This window comes from Alligator mississippiensis, chromosome 3 (genome assembly GCF_030867095.1).
Source record: "Alligator mississippiensis isolate rAllMis1 chromosome 3, rAllMis1, whole genome shotgun sequence".
Taxonomy (NCBI): domain Eukaryota; kingdom Metazoa; phylum Chordata; order Crocodylia; family Alligatoridae; genus Alligator; species Alligator mississippiensis.
This window is the reverse complement of record NC_081826.1, coordinates 97,680,462-97,701,813: the sequence shown is the minus strand read 5'-3', so window position 1 is coordinate 97,701,813 and position 21,352 is coordinate 97,680,462. Positions and strand designations below refer to the sequence as shown.

Genomic DNA, 21,352 nt, shown 5'->3' with positions numbered 1-21,352 from the left:
TCTTTTATTTGATTATATGGGTTTACCATAAAATGTGGGCACTTTTCATAAAAGCCTTTTATATTAAATAATATTTGGATTATTGAGAAACTACTAGGAAAAGTCTGTTTTGAAAAAATATTTGACCTGAAGAAAGCTGGTTTTGTGCCCAAAAGCACTTCTGACTTCTCTTCTAACTATCCAGTAGGTCCAATAAAAAATATCACCAAAAAATCCTTGACTTAAAAACATGAGCTGTTATCGACACTAATTAGCCTACATACAAATTGCAAGTAATTTCTGCACTGACAGTTTGAGAGTCTCTACTGATTAATTTCAAAATGGTTTCACTGTAGGAATGAAGTAGAAACCTGTCGAGCAACCAGAATTTCATGATGGTTTATTTCTGGGGATGATTGAAAGAATTTTATTTTCAATTTGTCCATTAGCCTAAATCATTTAGACCAGTAATTCTCAACCAGGTAACTGCTGCACCCAGGGGCCCTGTGAGATCCTTTTAAGTTTACAGTGGGGTGCTTCACAGTATTAGTACTGTTAGGTGTACAAGCATCTACATGCGACTCATAAGATAAATCCATTTATTTCAATTGATTAGCTATAGGCTGCTTGCAGACACTAAAAAAACCCAACAGCAATCCCCCCCCCCTTCCCCCCGCCAAGTGCTTTGTTGGAAGAAGCAGTATATTACTTCAACCCAGGTCTATAGCATCTGTAAAGAGTGGGCACTTCAGTGGCACTTCTTGGTACTTTTAGCCTTTTAAAAACAAAACAAAACCCACTAAAGCACCTAATCTTTACAGATGTCAGGCAGGCCAGGTTGAGGTAACACACTGCCTCTTCTGGGCATATGCTGGTTTTGGCAAAGGAATGCACCGCTTTTAAAATAAAGTGCTGTGGTTTTTTGGCTTTTTAATGTCTGCAAGCACTCTGACCTGTTATGGTCCTTTTGAGTTTTTTACAACAGAAAAATTGCTCTATTATTTTTTTATAATCAAGGAATGATTGAAAGCTAACAGTGGGCATTTTCTGAGGAGTGCCTTGATTCTGACAAGAGGTGCGCCTTAAGTTGAAAGAGGTTGAGACCATGGCTTTAGACTAATCTAGTGAAATATTTTGGTTGTTTAAGTCATACTTGGGAAAAAAAAAAGCATTTATATTGCTACTGACAAGAGAATTTGTTGTTAGAATAATAGTCAACACCACATTGGATAAAAATGGCATTTGGCTACCAGGATTGGAAAGTTTGGAAATAGTCCCATTACTAGCATCTGCTCCAGTACTAACTAATCCTAAGCTATAGCCTGACTAGTCATCATAGAGAACAAGAAAAAAGGGAGAACAAATTAAAAACACCCCCCCCCCCCAACAACTATACTCTTTCATCATCAAGCAAGGCTGTTTTAACCTCTATATTTCCTTTTCGATTACTGTTTTGCAGCCCTTCGTTTGTGGTCATTTATCTGTCTAAAGTCCTCAGTTCTATGAGATTGCACCCCTTTTCTCTAATGTCTTGATAGTGCTAGACCCTCCAGTGCTTCCCTTTATAAATAAACATAGTCAAAGAAAATGTGTTCTTGGCATTTTGAGGCATTAAAGGTTAATTCCTTATTACTCTGAAATATTGAGTGAACAGTGACTACTTTTACTCTGCTCTAAGCATTGTGCAGACAATGGGACTCTGATATCAGTGAATGTCCCATGGTGCTACCATTTTTTAAAAACATTTATACTGTTGTTTTGCATCTGAGGTACATGCCTATTCTTCAGTTATGTAGCAAACAAGACATTTCTCATTGGCTCCATCAAAGCCAGCCCCTGGGATCCTGGTAGTGAAATGTAGTTATGTCTTGAAGCAGTGAAGTGATGAAGTTGAAGGCAGATTTCAGGTAGCCACTACTGTGGTGAAAGAGTGAGACTTTGTATAGGTTACTCTTTTTGAGAAAAGAAGAATTTGTGTGCCTGTGAAAACTTTACACAAACTAAAACAGGACTTATTTTTTCTTCTAAAATGCCACACTTTAAAATAATATATTGATGTGCAGCATTTTAGAAGAAAAAATAAGTCCTGTTTTCTTCTGTAATTATTTTGTTTTCTCATGTGAAATTCTGAAATCAAAATACTTGTAGTTTGACATGTCATGCCTCTGGGTGTGGTATACTGCACATGTAAGACAATGATGCAATGCAAAGAATCACTTGTTTTTTTGATATCCTATTTTAGCATTTGTGGAATGCCCAGTATGTCACATTTTATGCAAGAATATTTGTGCTTACACTTGCCTACTTGTTCATTTAAAGTGGGAACAGATGAAACAATTATAACAGTGATGGGGGAAGGGATCCTAATGCATTTTTGCTGAATTTGCTAATTTATCTGGGTAAATTGTTGCAGTTTAGGTTCACTTACTGTGAAATAGGAGCAGGCAGGCAAAACAGTTACTGTAGCTCAGCTTATATATTCTTATACCTTAGAGCATAAAATGTAATTATTTGTCTGTCCGTGCTGTACTTGATGATAATTATCATTTCACTTTCTATCTTTTAGATTATTGAATCATTGGGGATTATAATTTATAAAGCGTTGGACTATGGTTTGAAGGAGAATGAAGAACGAGAGCTCAGTCCTCCGTTGGAGCGGCTTATTGATCACATGACCAACACAGTGGAAGCAGATGGGGGTAAAGATGAAGGCTATGAGGCTCTGGATGAAGGGGTGGAGGAAGATGATGAAGATGAAAAAGAGGTTGAGGTCATTCACTCCTATAAAGATGTTATGAAGGTACAGTAATGGTCAACTTAAGTGTTACTTCACTGTTAAAAACTTTGTTTATTCCTAAAGCAGCAGATCTGTTTCCTGTGCTAGCTTCATTTGTGATTTTGCCATATGTGATAGATCAGTTTCTTTAGATAATGGTTGCTTGTAAATATAATGATCTGGTAGTATTTAATCTTTGACAGTAAATAACAGAAAGTGAAAGATCATCTGTTGTTCCTTTTACTTGATATCAGGATATTCTGTAAGCACTTCATTCTGATTTTTGTCTACCAGATGAATGTTAAGCCTCATGGTATGATAGCTGCTCTGTTCTTTTGAACTAAAAGTATCAAAATGAGAGAGTTCATTTTCAGGTAACATTCACCTACACAGTAGTGCAATGTTCCTTTAGTTATTCTCTCCTCACCCACTTAAGGGAATGACTATTCTTAAGATTAGCTCATTTGTGTACTGTGACTCGGAGTGCCATATTTCACTGCTAAGAATTGTGATTACGATTTCTGACCCTAGTAGTGACATTTGGGAATATATAGCATATATGCTTTAAGTACACTGGGCTCTCTAATATCAGTTTTCCTTCTCTTGACAGTCACTTCAAAGTAGGTAAGCCTCTATTTTATGGTAAGAAACCTTTTTAGAGATAGAGGTGTTAGAATTGTCTGACATCTTTGTACTGGGAAGCAAGGTGTAAATAAATACGGGTATTGGATTTTCACAAATATTTTATTTTTAGTAATGGAATCTGCACACACCATTATGCAGACTGTTATATTAAGAGTGTTGTGTAGACTAGAGGGTTGCAGATCAGGTTACTCTTATGTGCCAAGATCTGTGAGGACATGGACAGTGGAACTTTCAGCCCTTTCAAGAGAACTTTCAAATGGGCAGCAGCAAGTACATTCAGACTGTGTGAATAAGCTGAGAACAATTCAAGTGCAGAAAACCCAGCTACAGCTTTAACCCTGAATGAAGGGGTTAACCTAGCTTTTCAAGGTTAAGGATCAAGGTAATTATCTAAGGACCAGAGTCTTAGCTTGGCTTTCCTCAGGAATGGAAGATGGGGACAGAATGGCCAAAGATAGCATAAGATAACAGATTTCTCAGGAACAATATGCACTTGTCAGACTACTGAAAGCTGCCCTTGTGACTGGATGAAGATAATTTTATTTTGACTTTTTAAAGCCTTTATTATACAAATATTTAAATATTAAAACTTAAAAACAAAAAGTGAAAGTGCATCCATCCCAGGTGGAACATAAAATGCTTGATAGTGACAAAAACCCCCGTATCGCCAAGAGATTGAAGCCTCCTTCTCCCCTGCCTCTCACCTGATTCATCGTCCGCCTTACAGAGCGCCCCCACAATGGTCCAGCACATTACAAACTGTTCTACATTTTGTTGCAAGGTGTGGTGACCAAATTCAAATGTCACACATGCCTGGACCAAGAACTGGAAGAGTTGGAAGGTGTCATCAGCTGGTCGCTGCATACTGGTTTCTGCAGCTTTTCAGAGTTGCTATCTTGGCCTGGCTCAGCAGGAAATTGGCTAGGCAGATCACTCTCCCCTTGGCCACATAGTAATGGATAGAGAAGATGTGCTGGGTCAGGGACCTCAACCTTGATTGGGAATTTTTCCTGTTGGATCCCTGTCGCCCTAGCTGGGATACCCTGCCACCCTTCTACTGCAGCCTTGCCCACACTTGGCAGGCCTACTTTCAACTGAAACCTCAGGGCAGGAGCCTGCAGTTCCCAGAGCTGCTTCAGGAGCCCCTTGTCCATAACTTCTAAATGTTTTAATAACTGGCTTTTACATTGAGTTTAGAGTGCGTTTCAGGTTTTGTCACTATTTTGATAAAACAGAGAAAGGAAGCAGCCAATTCCTGCCATTACCCCAGTGTGAAACAACTAGGACTAGCACAGGGATAGGGTGAATCTGGTTTGACTTGTTGCCCTGGTTAATAGAGAGCAAAGTATTAAACTGACCTACACAAATACTTTAATCAGAAACTAAATGAATTTTTTTTTCATTTGGTTGCCTAAAGTTGAGTATATCAGAGGTGTGCTTGTGACCTAGTTTTGTGGGGAGTCATGCATCTCCTGTTGATGTCAGTGGGAGGTGACAGCACTGGCACCTTTGAGCTAGGTGAGTACCACTTCACCTAGCCCACAGAAAAATGTTAGAGGAGGTAACAGTTGATTTCTCCTTGAGGGGAAAAATTTGTCACTGGAAAGAACAGATGGAAGAAACAGTTGTCAAATGGAAAGGTGGGATGGTTTAGCTTAGATGAGTTTAGCTTGTCTTCAGAAACTTCGCTTAGGATGGCAGAAGGGAAAATTGTATGCACAAGGAAACATGTAATGTACAGATGTGCAGGAAGTGTTTTTTGAGGATTTTTTGAAGCTCCTTATTTTTGCAAGCAGCTTATGGGGATTGCAGACTGTTTGGGGCTAATGCAAGAATAATTTGCTTTCCTGTCTCTTAATTTTATCAAAATATCAATAAAATATAAAACCTGCTTTATCTGTCACTGGGAAACATTCTGTTGGTACACATCATTTACACAGGCTATTGGGGAAAATATATGGATGCATCATATTAAAGTATTGGCAGAATATCACTGACAGCAGTAGTAAAATATGAAACAATTACAAGAAATCTCAGCCCAGCCAGATATCCACAGATAAGGTTTTTCTCTGTTCGCTCTGGCAGTAGTCTAGCTGTATAATCTCAAGTATGGACAAACAAACGTGGAGCAGCTTCAGGAAGGGAGGATCTGCATCTCAGGAGCCTGCAGAAATTGCGATACTGTAGTTGTTACCTGTGCATCAACCTTAGCAATTCAAGTGAGCTACATTGTCCCTATTTTGACCCTGGATAAAAGCAGGGTGTCACGGCGGGGTCCTCTCGGAGGGCCGTGATCTCCTTAAGGTCCCTCGCTCCGTGTCAGGCCGGCCCAAGGCACCCTCTAATTCTCACCCGCCACGTCTTGTTGGAAAATGTAATAGGAGGCTGCCTATGACTCCCTGGGCACGGCTACTCAGGACCTCAGTCCCAGTGTGTTCCAGGACCCCTGGAGATCTCCTGATACGGTGGGTGTTCCTCGGACACCCTAGCCTTATGGGCTATGCGTGGCTCCTACCTCCCCTGATACCACGGCCCAAGCCTCGCAGATGTAATAGACGTTGGTATGTCTGCATGCCCGCTTCCCGGGCCTCCTCTATAGTCTAGCCCACTCTGGGCTCTCTAGTGCCCAGCCTCTCACTGGGACTCTCGTCCAGCCCACTCTGGGCCTTCCCTGATGGTGTGGTCCCGCTCAGGAACTCTCTAGCGGGCCCCGGCCCTTCCCTGGCCAACCACATGGATATCCTCTCTGACCCCGGCTCACCGCACTGCTACTCCCCATCTTCTCGGGGGCAACCGCAGCACCTTGCCTCTGTCTGAGGGTGTTACCGCACTAGCCTGCGGCCAGGCTCACTATGCCCGTCTCGGGCTCCTCAGTATGGCCCCTTTTGGGCTCCTCAGTATGGCCCCACTCTAGGGCTCTTCGGTAATCACCCTGCTCGGGCTCCTCAGTATGGCCCCGCTCTAGGGCTCCTCAGTATGGCCCCGCTCTAGGGCTGGGGTCTATGCACCCCGCAAGTGACGCCCTTGCCGGCATCAGCTGTGCCTGTCCTGGGCTCCCTAATATGGCGCTCCCCCTCTCCGGGGCTCGCCGTGCCCCCACGGGGCTTCTCAATAATACAATGTGGCGCTCCCCCTCTTTGGGGCTCGCCGTGCCAACCCTGGGCTTCTCAATGAAATCGCCCCTCGCTCTGGGGCTGGGGTCTATGTACCCCGCATGCGATCCGGGGTCTGTGTCTCCCGTCTGCAAGCTACTGGTTGCGCCCGCGACCCACTGGCCGCACTCCTCGCCGCCAGTTGCTCCTGCACTGGCGTGCAAGCTGCGCCTTCACTGGCACTGTGAAAATAATGCGCCCTCTTGGCGCTAACCAGCGCCCTCTCTGGCACTAGGGCACCCCACCCCTATGGGGTCCCTATGAGGCACCTATGATTGAGGCCTCCTCCAACCCCTACAGCCTCACCCAAGCCTCCGGATGTAATAACAGAGCCAAACTCAAGCCTCCTGGCTGTAATGCAAACATAAAGCCCCCTGGCTAAACCATAGTGCCCAATCCTCTCAGGGCTATCATGAGCTGTACTTGCCCGTCGGGCTTCTCCCCATATCTCGGCTGAGGGAGCTCCTGCCTCTCTGGCTGCTGGCAGGGAACTACCAGCCTGGCTTCAGCCCTGGGCTTTATAAGGGCCAGGCCCTGCCCCCTACAGGCAGCTGGCTCCGCTTAGTTGCTCCGGCAACCCGCAGCTGTGCTCAGTTGGCTCTGCCAGGGCGCTCTCCCTGGCAGTTTCTCCTCTCTAGGAGCAGAGCACCGAGGTGCCCTGCGACACAGGGTTTAACTTCACTTGTATAGCTTCAGACTCATGCACATGTAACAGTTACAGTGCAACAACTTCTACCTAGTCCTGAGCAGTAGCTCAGAGCAGCAGCTCAAAGCTGCAGCAGCTCCCCTTCTCCTTTTGAAGCCTCTCCAAGGCCCCTGCTATATGTTACATAGATTAGGTAAATAACTGGTTAATCATGCAATAAATTTAGAGTGGCCACACATGCAACCTAATTATCACACGATAAAAATTACAGTTCAGCTATAAAAAGAGCCAACCAGCTATAACGTTAGTGCTTGAAAACATGTAACAACTCTCTAACTGGTTTCTATCGAGCTTTAATTTGAATGTTTGGCAGGGCCCCAAGTGAACATTCGTTCATACTCTTAAGTAGTTTTATGTGCCATCTTTTAATCATGATACGTATATAAGTATTTCAGCTTATTAACTCTTAAAACTTGGTTCTATTTTTTTTTAAAAACAAGTTTTTCCGATTCCTAAGGGATATCAAATATTAATGCTACGTGAACTTTCTTCCCCTTTTATTAGAAGCCTTAGAATTTTTTCAGTTTTCTTTTGTTACTCTTTATAATTTAATAGCCACTAGCTTGACACTGTGACTGCATATGTCTGCGTTCCCACTACATTACCAGGACTGTACAACAGCGTTGTTCTGTCATGTCCTTAACATCTGTGTGGATCTATAAGATTCTTTCAACTTTGCATCGCTTTCAACCACACCTTTTCCAGGGTAAGCCTGTGTGCCAGATATAGGAGGAGAATACACTTGCACAGTTGCAAAATATGTACAGGCTACACCCTTATTTATCCAGTGCTTCACAATAGCCATGTGGTCTTGTGACAACAAGATTCAATTATTGTAATTCCCTCTTAGCAGAGCTTACTGTAAAGCTTTCTCCTTGTCTGACAGCTTGGAGGGAATGTTGAAACAGGTTTGTTCGCTGCCTTGAATGACTATCACATCTTCCCTGCTCCACTTTCCATCTAACATGTCAGGCTTAAAAATGGAAGATTGGCTTTTCGTTTTTCCTATTGATTTTTTTAAAGTTCTTCACTTGTAACTACGTAGGGAATATAGAGTTGTCTTTGAAATAAACTTGAATAATAACCTGTTTTCTCTTAAGAGGTTCATCATTGTTATGCCAAAGACTCTTGGCTGAAAAAGGTGTACTTTCTTTTATCTGGGGGGGATGGGGGGGAAACTATCAAGAAGTAGAAACACAGGGGAGAAAATAAAGTACTTTAGTTTTGGCATGGGATAGAGGAGGTTTGGTTAGCACTGTGCCTTCACCTGGAATTGACTTTGGGAATCCCTAGTAATCTGGTTGATATGGATTCACCAGAGCTGGAAAAAAGACAACTGAGGACCAGTTCTGTCAAAATCATGAACAGAGATAATAACTTACGGAGGTATGGGGAAACTCATTTTTCAGCTCTGTGTACTTCAAAGCCATTTGGCCAAATTGATTTGAAATTCAGTTATGTGCCTTGTTAAGCACAAAACTACTGTAGAAACTCCCCTGGTATTTGAACAATACACATACACAGAGAAGAGATTATGTTTGTCCTATAGATATGTTTTATAAACCTTGGTGCATTTCAGGTGTTGTTGTGCTGGCACAAATGAAGGAGGTAGGAGATGATACTAGTGAAGACTGGCAGTTTTAGCAGATTGCATTATGTGTAGCAGGAATTTTTCTCTTTCAATTTATAGTCATTTTGACAAAGGCTGCTGTGTACCAAAAACAAATTCTCTCTCATGTGTGTCATAACTTGTTTGCAGTTCTGGGTCCTTTCATAAACAATAAACTCAATTTTAAAATGTCACTGTAGCAATTTCCTGATTTTAGAAACTGGTGTTATGCACAGTACTGTGTGATCTCACTGAAACTATGTAAAAGGTTACATAGTAACCAGATAATAGTTTGAAATTACATAATGCAACATAATTAATTAAAAATCATCTTTGTTCATAAGCAAGTGTTGGGCACAGCAAGTTGTAGATGCTGAACACTGGAATAGGCTAGCTAGAGGGGCTATGGAATGGCGGTTGCTTTCAAACACGGCTGATATTACTGATTTGCTGATACTACCGATTTGTTGACATGGGCCTTTTAAATTAGCAGATTCAAGATTAGATGACTCATAAATGTTAATAGTGTACAGCAACTTTTTTCAGTGGAAAGGTAAGGATTTAAACTTCACAGTGTGGTACTGATCTGCCTGGTTTTTTCCATTTTTCACTAGTCTGAGAATAGAACAAATCATCAATTCAGGGACTGGGGGATATTTATTGATGACAGGATGGATGAATGTTTTATTACAGATACTGCTGCTGTTTGTAAAGAATTTCAAAAAGCATTATAGCGAGAAGTACCCAACACCAAAGTAAAATTGCAGGCAGTAAAGAAGCAGATAGATCAAGCACTTACTCCACCTCCTTTTCTTGCCAGTATTCTTAATACAAAGTACAAGGATAGATGTCTAACTGCTGAACAGGAAAATGCTGCCATGACATGGACATCTATCTATTTATCACTCATCAGTCATGCCACCCATAATAAATTTCAGGGCTAGAGGTGAACCAGTCAAGCAGTACATGTTTGCTGAGGATGTTTTAAAGAAAATCACGTCCCTGATCTGGTGGGAGTCACTAGAAGAAGCACCTGGAACCAAAGCTCATTGAAGTGCTAAACCAGATGTTACCAGCAGTAGCCTTTTTGCAGGTGCAGAAAGAATATTTTCTTAGTCTGGACTGCTTCATTCAAAGCTAAGAAATCAATTGGGAGTTGAAGAAGTGGGAGAGCTTGTTTTTTCTCTTCTAGTCTAAGAATAAAAAGAGGGAGGAGAAATGAGATTTATGAGCTCTAAAAACTTGGAAGAAAGGGGGTAAATATTTTCAAAACAGCCTAGGTTAAAAAAAAAAATTGGCTATCTCATTTTAAAGCAAATTAGGCAAGTAGGAACTTAAGTTCAAATGATTTTCACCCAAGCATTTTACAAATTTTCCTCCAAGATGACCTGAAATCATTGGTTTAATTCACTATTACTTCTAATACTGTAACAGTTTATACTAGTGTTTAATAAATTAGTAAATTGTAAATGTGGATCATGTTTTTGATTACTTTTTAAAGCAGTGTTCATATCTAAAACATTAAAGCTTTGTTTAATAAATTTTAATTTCTGATTTTTTTTGTGCTTACTTAAATTTAAGTTGCCATCTTAATGAAGCTTGATACAAATATGAATGTAGTCATCTAGTGACTAAGAAATATATATTCACCATTTTGTAGCATACTAAAATGTTGGATTTCTAACTATCCAGAAATATTAGATTACATATACACATATATACTTGTATATTATAGATGATATATAATTTATAATATATACATTTGATATTGTGTTCTCTCACACACACACACATGCACACACACACTCTCTCTAATTTAAAAATGTATACTTATCTGGTTTGGTGACCTAGAAAACATTATGTACCAAACCTACTATACTACTACTGGGCTGCATACTTTGCCTCTGCTGCAGAAGTTCTGGCGGCAGACAGCAGCAGTCACACCTGAACCACAAGAGCTTGTATTCAAATCAGTAGCAGTGCACCGTGATAGGGACCAGCCCCTGAAGGGGCTGTGGCAGCTGACAGAAAGCCTGGGAATGTCTATATGCACCTTCTGCCAGCTGTTAGCCGTTCTGGCTTGGCAGAGGTGGTCTATCTCTGCTGGCAGAAAGGAGAGTTTTGACACCATAATGAGAGTATAAATTCACCCCCAAATTTGCTGCAATCTTTGTAGCAAAAATTTATAGGGTAGATTAGACCTAAAGTGATCTGAGATATGCAACAAGTATCTCCCTGAAAGCACAACCAGATTTGATGTTGTGATAATTCTAACAGATTCTTTAAAAATATGCTCAAAACATTTCCAGTTGCTCCTGTATATCTGAAAGAAGCAAAACATGGCAGGAAACCAGTTTTCTTCTCTGTTGCTTACATTGAACTCAGATTTTCCCTATGTCTTTGGATTTAGATTCACCTTGCAATCCTGCTCTCACCATTTTTTATGCATAATATATATGTATAATATTAATCATCTTTCATGTCAAAGAAATATGTACCATTTTTCTCTCAATTTTTTTCTGTTTTAACAAAATATGAATCTGTTCTTTATTCCGTGTTAAAGAGGATCTTGCATCTTGCACTCAGAACTAAAATCTGGAAGCCATTCTGCATTAATACATTGCTTATTTGCAGTGAGATGCAAGGTATTTTGCTGTTTAGTCAAATAATTCCTAGAGAAATTCATTCCTATCTCTAACTAATTACTGTGGGAATCTGGGTAAAGGTTGTCCCCCAGGTCAATTGCTACAGCAACTGGGCAGTACAACACAGTAACAACAGCAACAAAGGTTCTTCTAATTACTGAAGTGAACTGTATATCCTCAGGCCTAAAGATACACTTTCATTGGCCTTGAGCCAGACATAGCAGACTGCTCTGTTCAAAGCTGAACTGATCCGCATTTTATTTTGCCTCTTCATCTAGCAAATGCCTGTGCTTTCTGAACATTGAAACTGGTAATTGCAAAGCATCCCCACGTGCTTCGTTTCTCAGTTTCACTGTCACCATGCTAGCAGCAGCAGTAGATCCATCCAGACAAATTGGATAGGACAGAAACTGATCTAATTTCAGGATTCGATGAAGGATCAGCATGTCAGGTTCTAGTTTTCATCCTTGTAGACCTTGCTGTCCTTGATACTTACAGCATTATAATTTACATGTTTTAGCTTAGCTGGCTTAAGATCCTTTCTGAAAAAGGCACAGAAATCTAGCCTGTTTCAACTCTGATTCAGTCTTCTGCTGCTGACAATTATCATAATTTCTGTAGGGTCAGTGGTACTTTTGAACACTATGCAACTACAACATCTCAAAGAGAACGTACCAGGTATCTTACACAGAGTGGCTTGTGGAGTTTGCATTATAGATTTTCTATAACAATCAATACTTTCCAGGTTATTTTGAAATTCCACATCTCCTTTAGCACTTTGTGCTCAATACTTCCTGTAGTTGCGCTCAAAAACTCTGTTCAGTACACTAAGGTTTATTTCTTATGTTTTACGCAGTGTAGATTTTGATGTAAATTATTGAATCTATAACTCAAGACAACAGGAAAGAAAAAAACCTTTTTCTTTTTAAAATTGGATTTTTCTACCCCTTTTTAAGGAAAGGAGAGACATATGTAAAGCAAGTATACACATACATTTGAACCCTGGAAAAGGTGATTAGAGAATTTTCTATTTCATGACAACAAGGATCAAATATTAGGTAGTTTAACCATTTCATACTGAGACAAGTGATTTGACACTTGTTTCTTTGCCCCTAGAACAAGAGACCTAAAAATTTTTTATTTTTTTTTTTGGCCCATCTGGGTTCCTTTAGAAGCCAAGCAAGTCTAACGTTCAATTAAAAAACTGATGCCAACACTGTTCGATGGTAGTCTGCGTCATGCACTCCATCTTTTCTAGAGAGAAAAAATCCCTTTGAAAGCAAAGTGATTATATTAAAATGTAATTGACTACATATTTATAACATAGTATGTACACTCTTCCGTCCTCTGTGTGCACACATGCATATGTGCATTTATATAGTATATACACATTCATATAATTGTATGCACGTATTTAATGTATTCTAGTTGAAGTATCTCTACATAACATTTTGCTTTTGAATGGGGGAGAGAGAAAATATGGCAATTTTGGGTTAAAACCAAACTTCAAAAGTCCTTTATCATGTGTTAAAATCCTTTTTTCTTTTGTGATAACATACAGTATTAACAAGTAAATGCAAACACTGTGAAGCTAAGGAAAGTGTTAGTCAGCATGATTTAATAAGGCCTTTCATGTCCGGCCTTGAGAAATCATGTCTTGGTGGAAATGTACTTAATGACTCAAAGGTAACTGTAGGAAATGTGTTTTTAAATACCAGAAATTTAAAATCCAAAATATATTCAGTATGCTAAGCCTGCTTTTGTATTTAAAATATGTGTGGAAAGAAAAAGGATTCTTGCACATTAGCTTGATCAAAACTCATGAATGGCTTTAGTTCAAATTTAATGCAATTTTAAAGCTGCTTTGAATGTGAGGCCTTTACCACAGTTACTTGAGTATAAGGGGACACCCAATAATTATATTCTTTATTTGGAAATTGTATACATTTGTTATAATTTTCCAGGTATAGAATATAATTATTGGAGGTTTGTCTTGAATTTGTTTCCCTCCCACTGCTACAGCAGGGGAAATAAATCTGGGGGTCAGGTAGTCATGCGCCGAGTTGGCTGAATTTTATCAGCTACATAGTTGGTTTCCATTACTGAGCACAGGCTGCTTCTGGCAAGCAGTTCAATGATGTACAGTGTATTTAATGAGGTTTCCTTGTATGCAAATGTAAGACAACAAGCTTCCACCCATACTGATTGGGGGGGGGACCTCGACTTGTTATTTGATTAAATGTGATAACTGAATGATTTTGATGGATAGGTGTCCACCAGATAGGGCTCTGGAGTCTTGAACTGAGGTCCTGATTTTCCATTCCAGCCATTGCAACTGGAAGTCAGTATGTGGTGCACAACTATTGTTTTTGAAATTTAAACACTGCATTCTCTTTAAAAAATAATAATAAATTTGATTACTTGAATGTGATAACATGGAAATAGGAGCTACTTATTGCAGTTTATTTTACTGAAAACACCCCAGTCCACATACAGTGCTTGGTTAGCTAGCACAGTTTCCTCACAAAAGCCTATCAATATGCACATGCATGTGCATACATTCCAGTTGTTTAAATATCTTGCCCTGTGGGCAGAGAAATCAGCACTTTGGCAACCTGATTTTTTTTTCCGTTGTCTTGGTAGCTCTTACTCTGTTGCTGACGCTGACACTGGGCATTCAGGAAAAACTACAATGCACTAACAAGGCTGCAGAACTATAACTAACAAGGTTATGTTAATTCTTCACTGTCATGGTTTGTTTGTGTTTCTTAGCCTTCACCTGTTTGCACCTAAATGCTTTAGGGCAAGGATTATTGTTGTTCTGTGCTTGTACAGCACCGATTGCATTTACTTGTAAATATTACTAAGTCTTACTATTAACAACAAGGAAAGGCAGGGCAGATGACCAGCATCTCTCTCCTCTTCATGCCAGATTTGATGTTTAGGTCCCTCTACATGTGCAGTTAAAGACACAGTGAAATTTAATGTGCAGTCCACACAATCATGCCTCCTGCTATGCTACACGTGCATGGTAGGCAGTGTGACTGTGAGAATGTGCATTAGATCCCATCACGCCTTATTACCAATGCAGAAGGAGTCCAGTCTCCCTTGTACTGGCAAGAAGCAAGCTCCTGTGGCTGGAAGCCCCCTCAGCTGAGGGATTCCAGCCGTGGGGGTGTCCCATGTACCTCTGCAGCTGGGAGATGCAGCTACTGTGATCTCCTAGCCCTGGGGGTGCGTAAAGCCCCTGTGGCCATAGGTGATGTGTAGGGGGGGCATGCGCCCCCCCCCGCCCCCAAGATTGGCTGCTGCTGATGCTGCCGCCAGCATCTGTGGGCGGTTGCCACTTGCCCCCCGCCCCCCATCACTGCAGCTGCCTGTGGGGAGTCCCCGCTAGGCCCGTCCTCGCTGCTGACATCACCGCAGCCGCCTGCAAGTGGTCCCTGCTCACCACTGACACCACGGCCGGTGCCTGTGGGCTGTCGCCATGAACCCCAGCCTCAGGAGGCATGAGTTATTCATGCCTGGGGCTGGGAGATTGCAGCAGCTACGTCTCCCTGCACCAGGGGTGCATGAAACTCCTGGGGGTGGGAAAATATAGCTGCTGTGGTCTTCCAGCCTTGGGGGTGTGTGAAATCCCCAGGGCTGGGGGATTGTGGCAGCTGCGATCTCCCAACTCGGATGCTTTCACACATCTCTGGGGCTGGGAGATCTCAGCGGCACCCTGCAGCTTCTGAAGATCCCTTCAGTTGCTGTGGCTGAGAATCCCCTCACTTTGCCCTGGAGGGGAGGGGCCCTGCTACACTTGCAAATTAAAGCTTGGTAGCAACCAGCCATAAAGTTAGTGCATATTTTCAAGGTCTGACTTCATAGCTATTTGAAGCATTTTATGGCATGATAGGTACTTTGCACATGTAGCTGGTTGCAAGGTAATTGTGCAGTTAACCAGGTAATTGCATAGTATCTGTAACATGTAGAGGAGGCCTTTCATAAAGCATCCCATCAATGCTATACATACTTTCCGTCCTGTGCAGGACTCCTGGGTGTAGTTTGAGAGCTCTGGTTTCACATGCACCAATGTTTTTACCTCTATTAAAACCAGTGGGAAATATTGAGAAGTCTGGTGTTGAAGGTTTTGGTACAAAAACTAAGCTCTGAAGCACTCAACAGAAGTTGAGGCTATTTATGTCATGGGAGAAACAAGTGTGATTTGTGCTTCAGTACCTCATAAACACTAGCATTAGAACAGTGCTTTTAGAAGACAATGCATTAATGAATTCCTCTAGTTTTTACTGTCCTGCCTCTGACACTTCTTCAGCTGCTTGCAACGCTGATCAGAAATGATTGGAACCATATGGATGAAGACTTTCCTGTTTGGACAAAAGAAGGCAAACTTTTTCTTCTCTGCTGGGTTAAGATGTCATTGGAGAAAATGGCAAAGAAACAAAACATTTGAAAGATCTTTCATTCCTTCAGTTAAGTGAGAAGGATACAGTTGTTTGTTAATGTTAATGATAATATCAAGGTTGTGTCTTTATATTTATACACCCAAATGAGCCCGACTGTCTTCACTGGGTCCGTGTTGGTAGATTCATGTTTGCATGTAGCACAAGTCACTTAACTTCATTTCCAACAACAAATATTCTGCTTGTCTGTTTTCTAAAGCACCTCTTGCCATCATATTAAAGCTCTTTGAAAGTAAAATGAATGAAGACATTGAGAGTAGGCCAGTTTCTTTGCATCTTTTTTATTGCAGTCATTTAGTGCTTGGTAAAGCTGAAACTGCCATTCCCTGTTTAAAGCTTACTGTGTGGTGGGAGCAGAATATAGTCTTCACTGAGCTGATGCAAGGTTGTTTAGAGCCATGTTAGCGTTTCAGCTTCTTTCTATGCGGAAGAAGGTGATATCCATTATTTCAGCTGATAGTGTACTGCCAAATTCAGTGACTCATCCACTCTATGCTAAATCTTTAAGGACGTGTTGATGAAGGAAATGGGTTTTAAACTTGATTTTAGAGTTATTTGACAGAATTCCACTTCAAGTATCCCGCCAATATTTTGTCCCCTTATCCATTCTAGTTGAATAACCTCCATGGCCACGTCCAGATGAGTGTGGCTGTGTGGTATGTGGCTCCACAGACTGCTTTTTCAGTTGCTCTCTGAGCTGTGAGGGAGCAGCTCGGAGGGGTTTTTTATCCCTGGATATCCAGGGGTCAAAAAATACCCACAGGAAAAAAAAAGGTGGAGTGGTGTACACAGTGACAGCATTGACAGCATGTGCTACCCAAAGCTAGAGCCTGACCAGCCGAAGCCAAGCTCCGCTGCTGGCCAGGTTCTGCGTGGCAGAATTGCTGCTGCTGCTGCAGCCCCAGGAAGGCCCCAGGTAAGGCTCCTGGGGTCAGCCCAGTGCTGGCCCCAGCCTGCCCTACCCCACCCAGGGTAACTTGCTGTGTGCCGGAACGCACATGGCACAGGCATTCCCCAGGGAGAACTAGCGGTGGCACAAAGTGTGCCCCTGCTAGTTGTCTCCAGGGAACCAAATGTCCACACGTGTGGAAGCAGCCCATGAGGTTCTTGGATCATCTTATCAAAGTAAAGGATATTTTAAGTACACTAACCTTGTCTGCACATCTCATTGTCAGTCCTTCATTCTTACAAAGGACTTGAAGAAGCAAATTCTCTGGAGCTTTAGCTTTTGCAATAAATGAGGATATGTTGTGATGAATATTTTTTAAAGAAAAGAAGAATTGCATATATACAAGAGTGCATGCTGCAAGAGTCTCTTGCATACCTTCTTCTCCAAAAGGATTGAAGTTGCTTTTATTTTAATTTTCCCTCTGGTATTTAATCCTCTCTTATACATACAGGTCAGTCACATCATACGCGCATTTAACTTGCGTGAATTCAACTATACACGGGGTGGGAGGTGGGGCGGGGCTTGAATTTGCACGTGTGCCCGGAGCTGGGTGGCCGGCCGCTGGGCAGCAGCAGCAGCGTGGTGGTGGGTGGGCAGCAGCGTGGTGGTGGGGGTGCAGCCATCCCCACCACCACCCTGCACTGCGCTGCTGCTGCCGGCTGCACAGCTCTAAGCACGGCTCCGTGGTGGCGGCAGGAGGTTTTGGAGGCAGAGGCAGTCACTGCTGGCACGGTAATACACAATGTCACTATACACCATTTTAGAACGTAACCCCTGCGTAAGATGCGACTGACCCGTATTTCATGCTTGGAGAGACGCACATGATATGAGGGTACCTATGTTCAGTTTCAGGGGCATATACAAGATGCTTCTAGCTCAGGGGCAGGCAATTATTTTGGGCAGAGGGCCACTTACTGATTTTTGGCAAGCCATAGAGGGCCACATGACAGGCAGCCCAGGGCAGATAAATATTAATTTTCTAAATTTTTTAGGGGCCCCGCAGGCTGGATAGAATGCCCTGGCGGGCCGCATCCAGCCCTTGGACCACATTTTGCCCACCCCTGTTCTAGCTGGTACCATTGATTTTTAGAGCGCAGAATTCTGGGAGTCCCCTCTTGTTTGTGTGTAAAGAGGCACAAATGAAATAGTAGTGATCTGCTGTGAGGTATAACTGAAAACAATTATTCCAGGTATATTTATCTTTGAGTTGGGCACAGATACTTGTCACAAAAGTAGTTTACTTATTGTAAGAACCCCTACTGAAAAAATACAATAATGCCATTACTTTAGTGGGAACAGAGGCTGTGATGGCCTTCTGTCCGCCTGGAGGACAGTAAGATTTTAATGGAGAAGGTGTTGCTAGCCTGCTCTCCACAGACAGCCTTAGTTGCATGCATCTTCCTATGAAAGATCTATTCTCTTAATTGTGAGAAATTCAAATTTCCACCATGCCCGGGAAGCTGGCTGTACTTTAAGGAAACTTTTTTTAAGGGTGCAGGAGCAAGGTATCTCAATGAGATGGAAGAATGGAAAGTGCAATAGGAGACCAGCCTGGCTAGATGGGAGTCTCCTTAAGGAGTTGAAACTCAAAAAGGAATCCTAGAAGAAGTGGAAGACTGTAAGAGCATTGCTTGGTCATGTAGGGAGAAAATTAGGAAGGCCAAGACACAATTTGAGATGCAGCTGACAAGGGGCATAAAAGGGAATAAAAAGGGATTCTACAAGTATGGCAACAATAAAACTCCACATGTCCCTTATGGAATGTGGAAGGCAATCCAGTCACAGATGATGCAGAGAAGGCTGAAGTATTTAATGCCTTTTTAACTTCAGTTTTCACAGCTAGGGACAGCTACCAGCTCACCAGTGCAGTTGACAGTACAAAGATGGAAGGAGACAAACAACTTAGATTAATGGCAAACCGACGTTAGGGATTACTTAGAGAAATTAGATGTTCTGAAGTCAGCAGGGCTGGATAGGGTGCACCCAAGGGTGCTGAAGGAATTGTTTGAGGTAATTTTGGAAACATTGGCTATCCTCATTGAGAATTTGTGCAGGTCAGCTGAGGTCCTGGGTGACTGGAAAAGGAAAAACAATAATGTCCATGTTTAAGAAGGAGGAGAAGAGGATCTGCAGAACTACAGAGCAGTCGGCCTGATTATGAATCCAGCTTCCTGAAGGAATCCAGTGAATCACGTACAGGAGAAGAATACTATCAGGAAAAGTTAGCATGGATTCACCAAGAGCAAGTCATGCCTGATCAATCTGATTTCCTTCTATGTTAAAGTGACAGGCACTGTGGATGAAGGAAGAGCAGTGGATTTGGTATAGCTTGAATTTAGCAAGGCTCTTGATACAGTCTCCTACAATATCCTTATTAACAAGCTAAGAAATACAGACTAGATGGAAGTACTGTAGGGTGGATATGTAAGTTGTTGGAACATCATACTTAGCAACTAGTCCTCAATGCATAGGTGGTGGAAGGTCTGGGCTAACGGGGTTTAGCCCCCACCGAACTGGGCTGGCAACAGTGGCTCCAGCACCACTGCTGCTGCAGTGCTGCACCCAGTGCCCCTGCCTTGCACTCCACTGCTGCTGCACACACAGTGCCAGTGCATGTTGGCCCTGGAACAGCCCTGTGGGAGGAAGGGGCAGGGTCAGACAGGCACACTCCACACCACCCAGCCCCACCCAAATAATAATTTCTAGTGCTGCTGATGGCTCAGTGTCTAGCTGAGTTGGGAGGAGGTATCAAGTGAGGTTCCTCAGGGGTCTGCCCTAGGTCTGGTATTGGTCAACATCTTCATTAATGATTTGGATGATGGGAATGAATGCATTCTTAGCAAACTGGCAAATAACACCAAATTGGGTGGAATTACAGACGCTCTGGAGGACATGGCTAGGATCCAGGATGACTTGAACAGACTGGAGAATTGGTCCACAGTCAAACAGATGAGATTCAACAAGCACAAGTGTAAAGTCTTGCACTTTGGATAGAATTACCGCATGCACAAATACAGAAACAAATTCAGTGCTCTTGTAGTAATCTGCAAAAATATTTGATTTGAATAAGGGAAGGAGCACAAGCAAAATACTAGATGTGTTCCAGTTTCTTGTTGGAAAAGTTTTTGGAGTAGGTATAAAAACATGAATAAAGTTAATCAGTTTCACAAATATAAATAGCTCAGTTGGACACAACCCAACCATATTTCCCCATGGCTGCAGTCACAGACTAGCTTACTGCTATAAATGCGATATTTGGAATTAGGTTCGCTATTAATCCCAACAGGAAGGAGGAAGCTTCGCTTTCTTAGCTGGGAAGGAGGAAATTTACTTGGTATCAAATAATCTTATGGAGAGTTTTCTAGTTCTGCTGCAGTTAAATGTCTGTAGCTTTAGGCTCTGATCCTACAGTTAATTCATTTTTGATTCACAACATGAACCTGGCCCTAAGATATCATGAGTTTAAAATAAAAATAATATACTTGAGGCTCTTGTATTAGGCTTCTGCAGGTTTTTATTTTATTTAATTTTTAAGCTTATTGAGTACACAGGGTCACAGTTTCAAGCTTTTCTGTGCAATCATGAGGGCAAAAAATAGTAAGAATCTCTTGCTTTTCAGAAGCCTGAGCTCAAAGGACAATACCAGTTATTGCAGGACTTGTGTTAATTTAATAAGAATAGACAACAGGAATACAAGCATCTGCCCACAGAATTAATTGAAAGATGGGAGCCATGGTCCTTATAGGATTTTGTTACCAAGAGATGTACAAATGGACAAAAGAGCAGGGTTGCCACTTGCCTTTATTTTAGATATACTAGGAAAACATGCCACAGGTCTTTTGTTGCATCCAGGGAGCCTTGGATCTGGTTTGCTAGTCAAATTATTTTCTTTATACTTATTTATTTAAATTATTTTAAATATGTTTTAATATACATACACAAGCTTTATAAGTTATTTGATCTCTTACTGTAAGCCACCCTGCGCCTTGGAGAAGGGTACTACATACAGTTAATATATACAGTGTCTATACTGTACATTAAAACTGCTGATAATGGAGGTTTTTCCTTTAACCTTATTTTTACAATGAGAGTTGAAGACTTGAACTTGCCAGATGAAGGTTTACAAGTAAGGAGTTATGCCATGCATGGAGAAATAAGCTTTTATCATACTGTGGTCTAATGAAGGCAAAATAAGGCTGGTTTTGGTTGTTAAATCCATGTGCTTATTCATTGTGAATGAGGTTAAGAAGCTTGTTAATGATTTGTGTTTGGTTATGCAATTGAAAATCTTCTGCAAAGCTTCAAAACAAAATGTAATGGCAAATTCTACTTGTGTCTAGTGAGAGTAATTTCAGTGTCCTACATAAGAACAATTAAATGCAGCCATACATTTTAAAATTCTGTATGGTATTGTACAGACCTGTA

At 41.6% G+C, this 21,352-nt stretch overlaps 1 protein-coding gene across 2 annotated transcripts in view; it reads left to right on the top strand.

Moving 5' to 3' along the window:
- SPIRE1 (spire type actin nucleation factor 1) overlaps positions 1 to 21,352 on the top strand; it is a 201,546-nt gene that overhangs the window by 102,708 nt on the left and 77,486 nt on the right. For both annotated transcript variants that reach the window (XM_019490406.2, XM_014606609.3), the window contains exon 3: positions 2,546 to 2,779. In XM_019490406.2, coding sequence (XP_019345951.1) covers positions 2,546 to 2,779 — 234 coding nt within the window. The remainder of the gene's footprint in view (positions 1 to 2,545; positions 2,780 to 21,352) is intronic.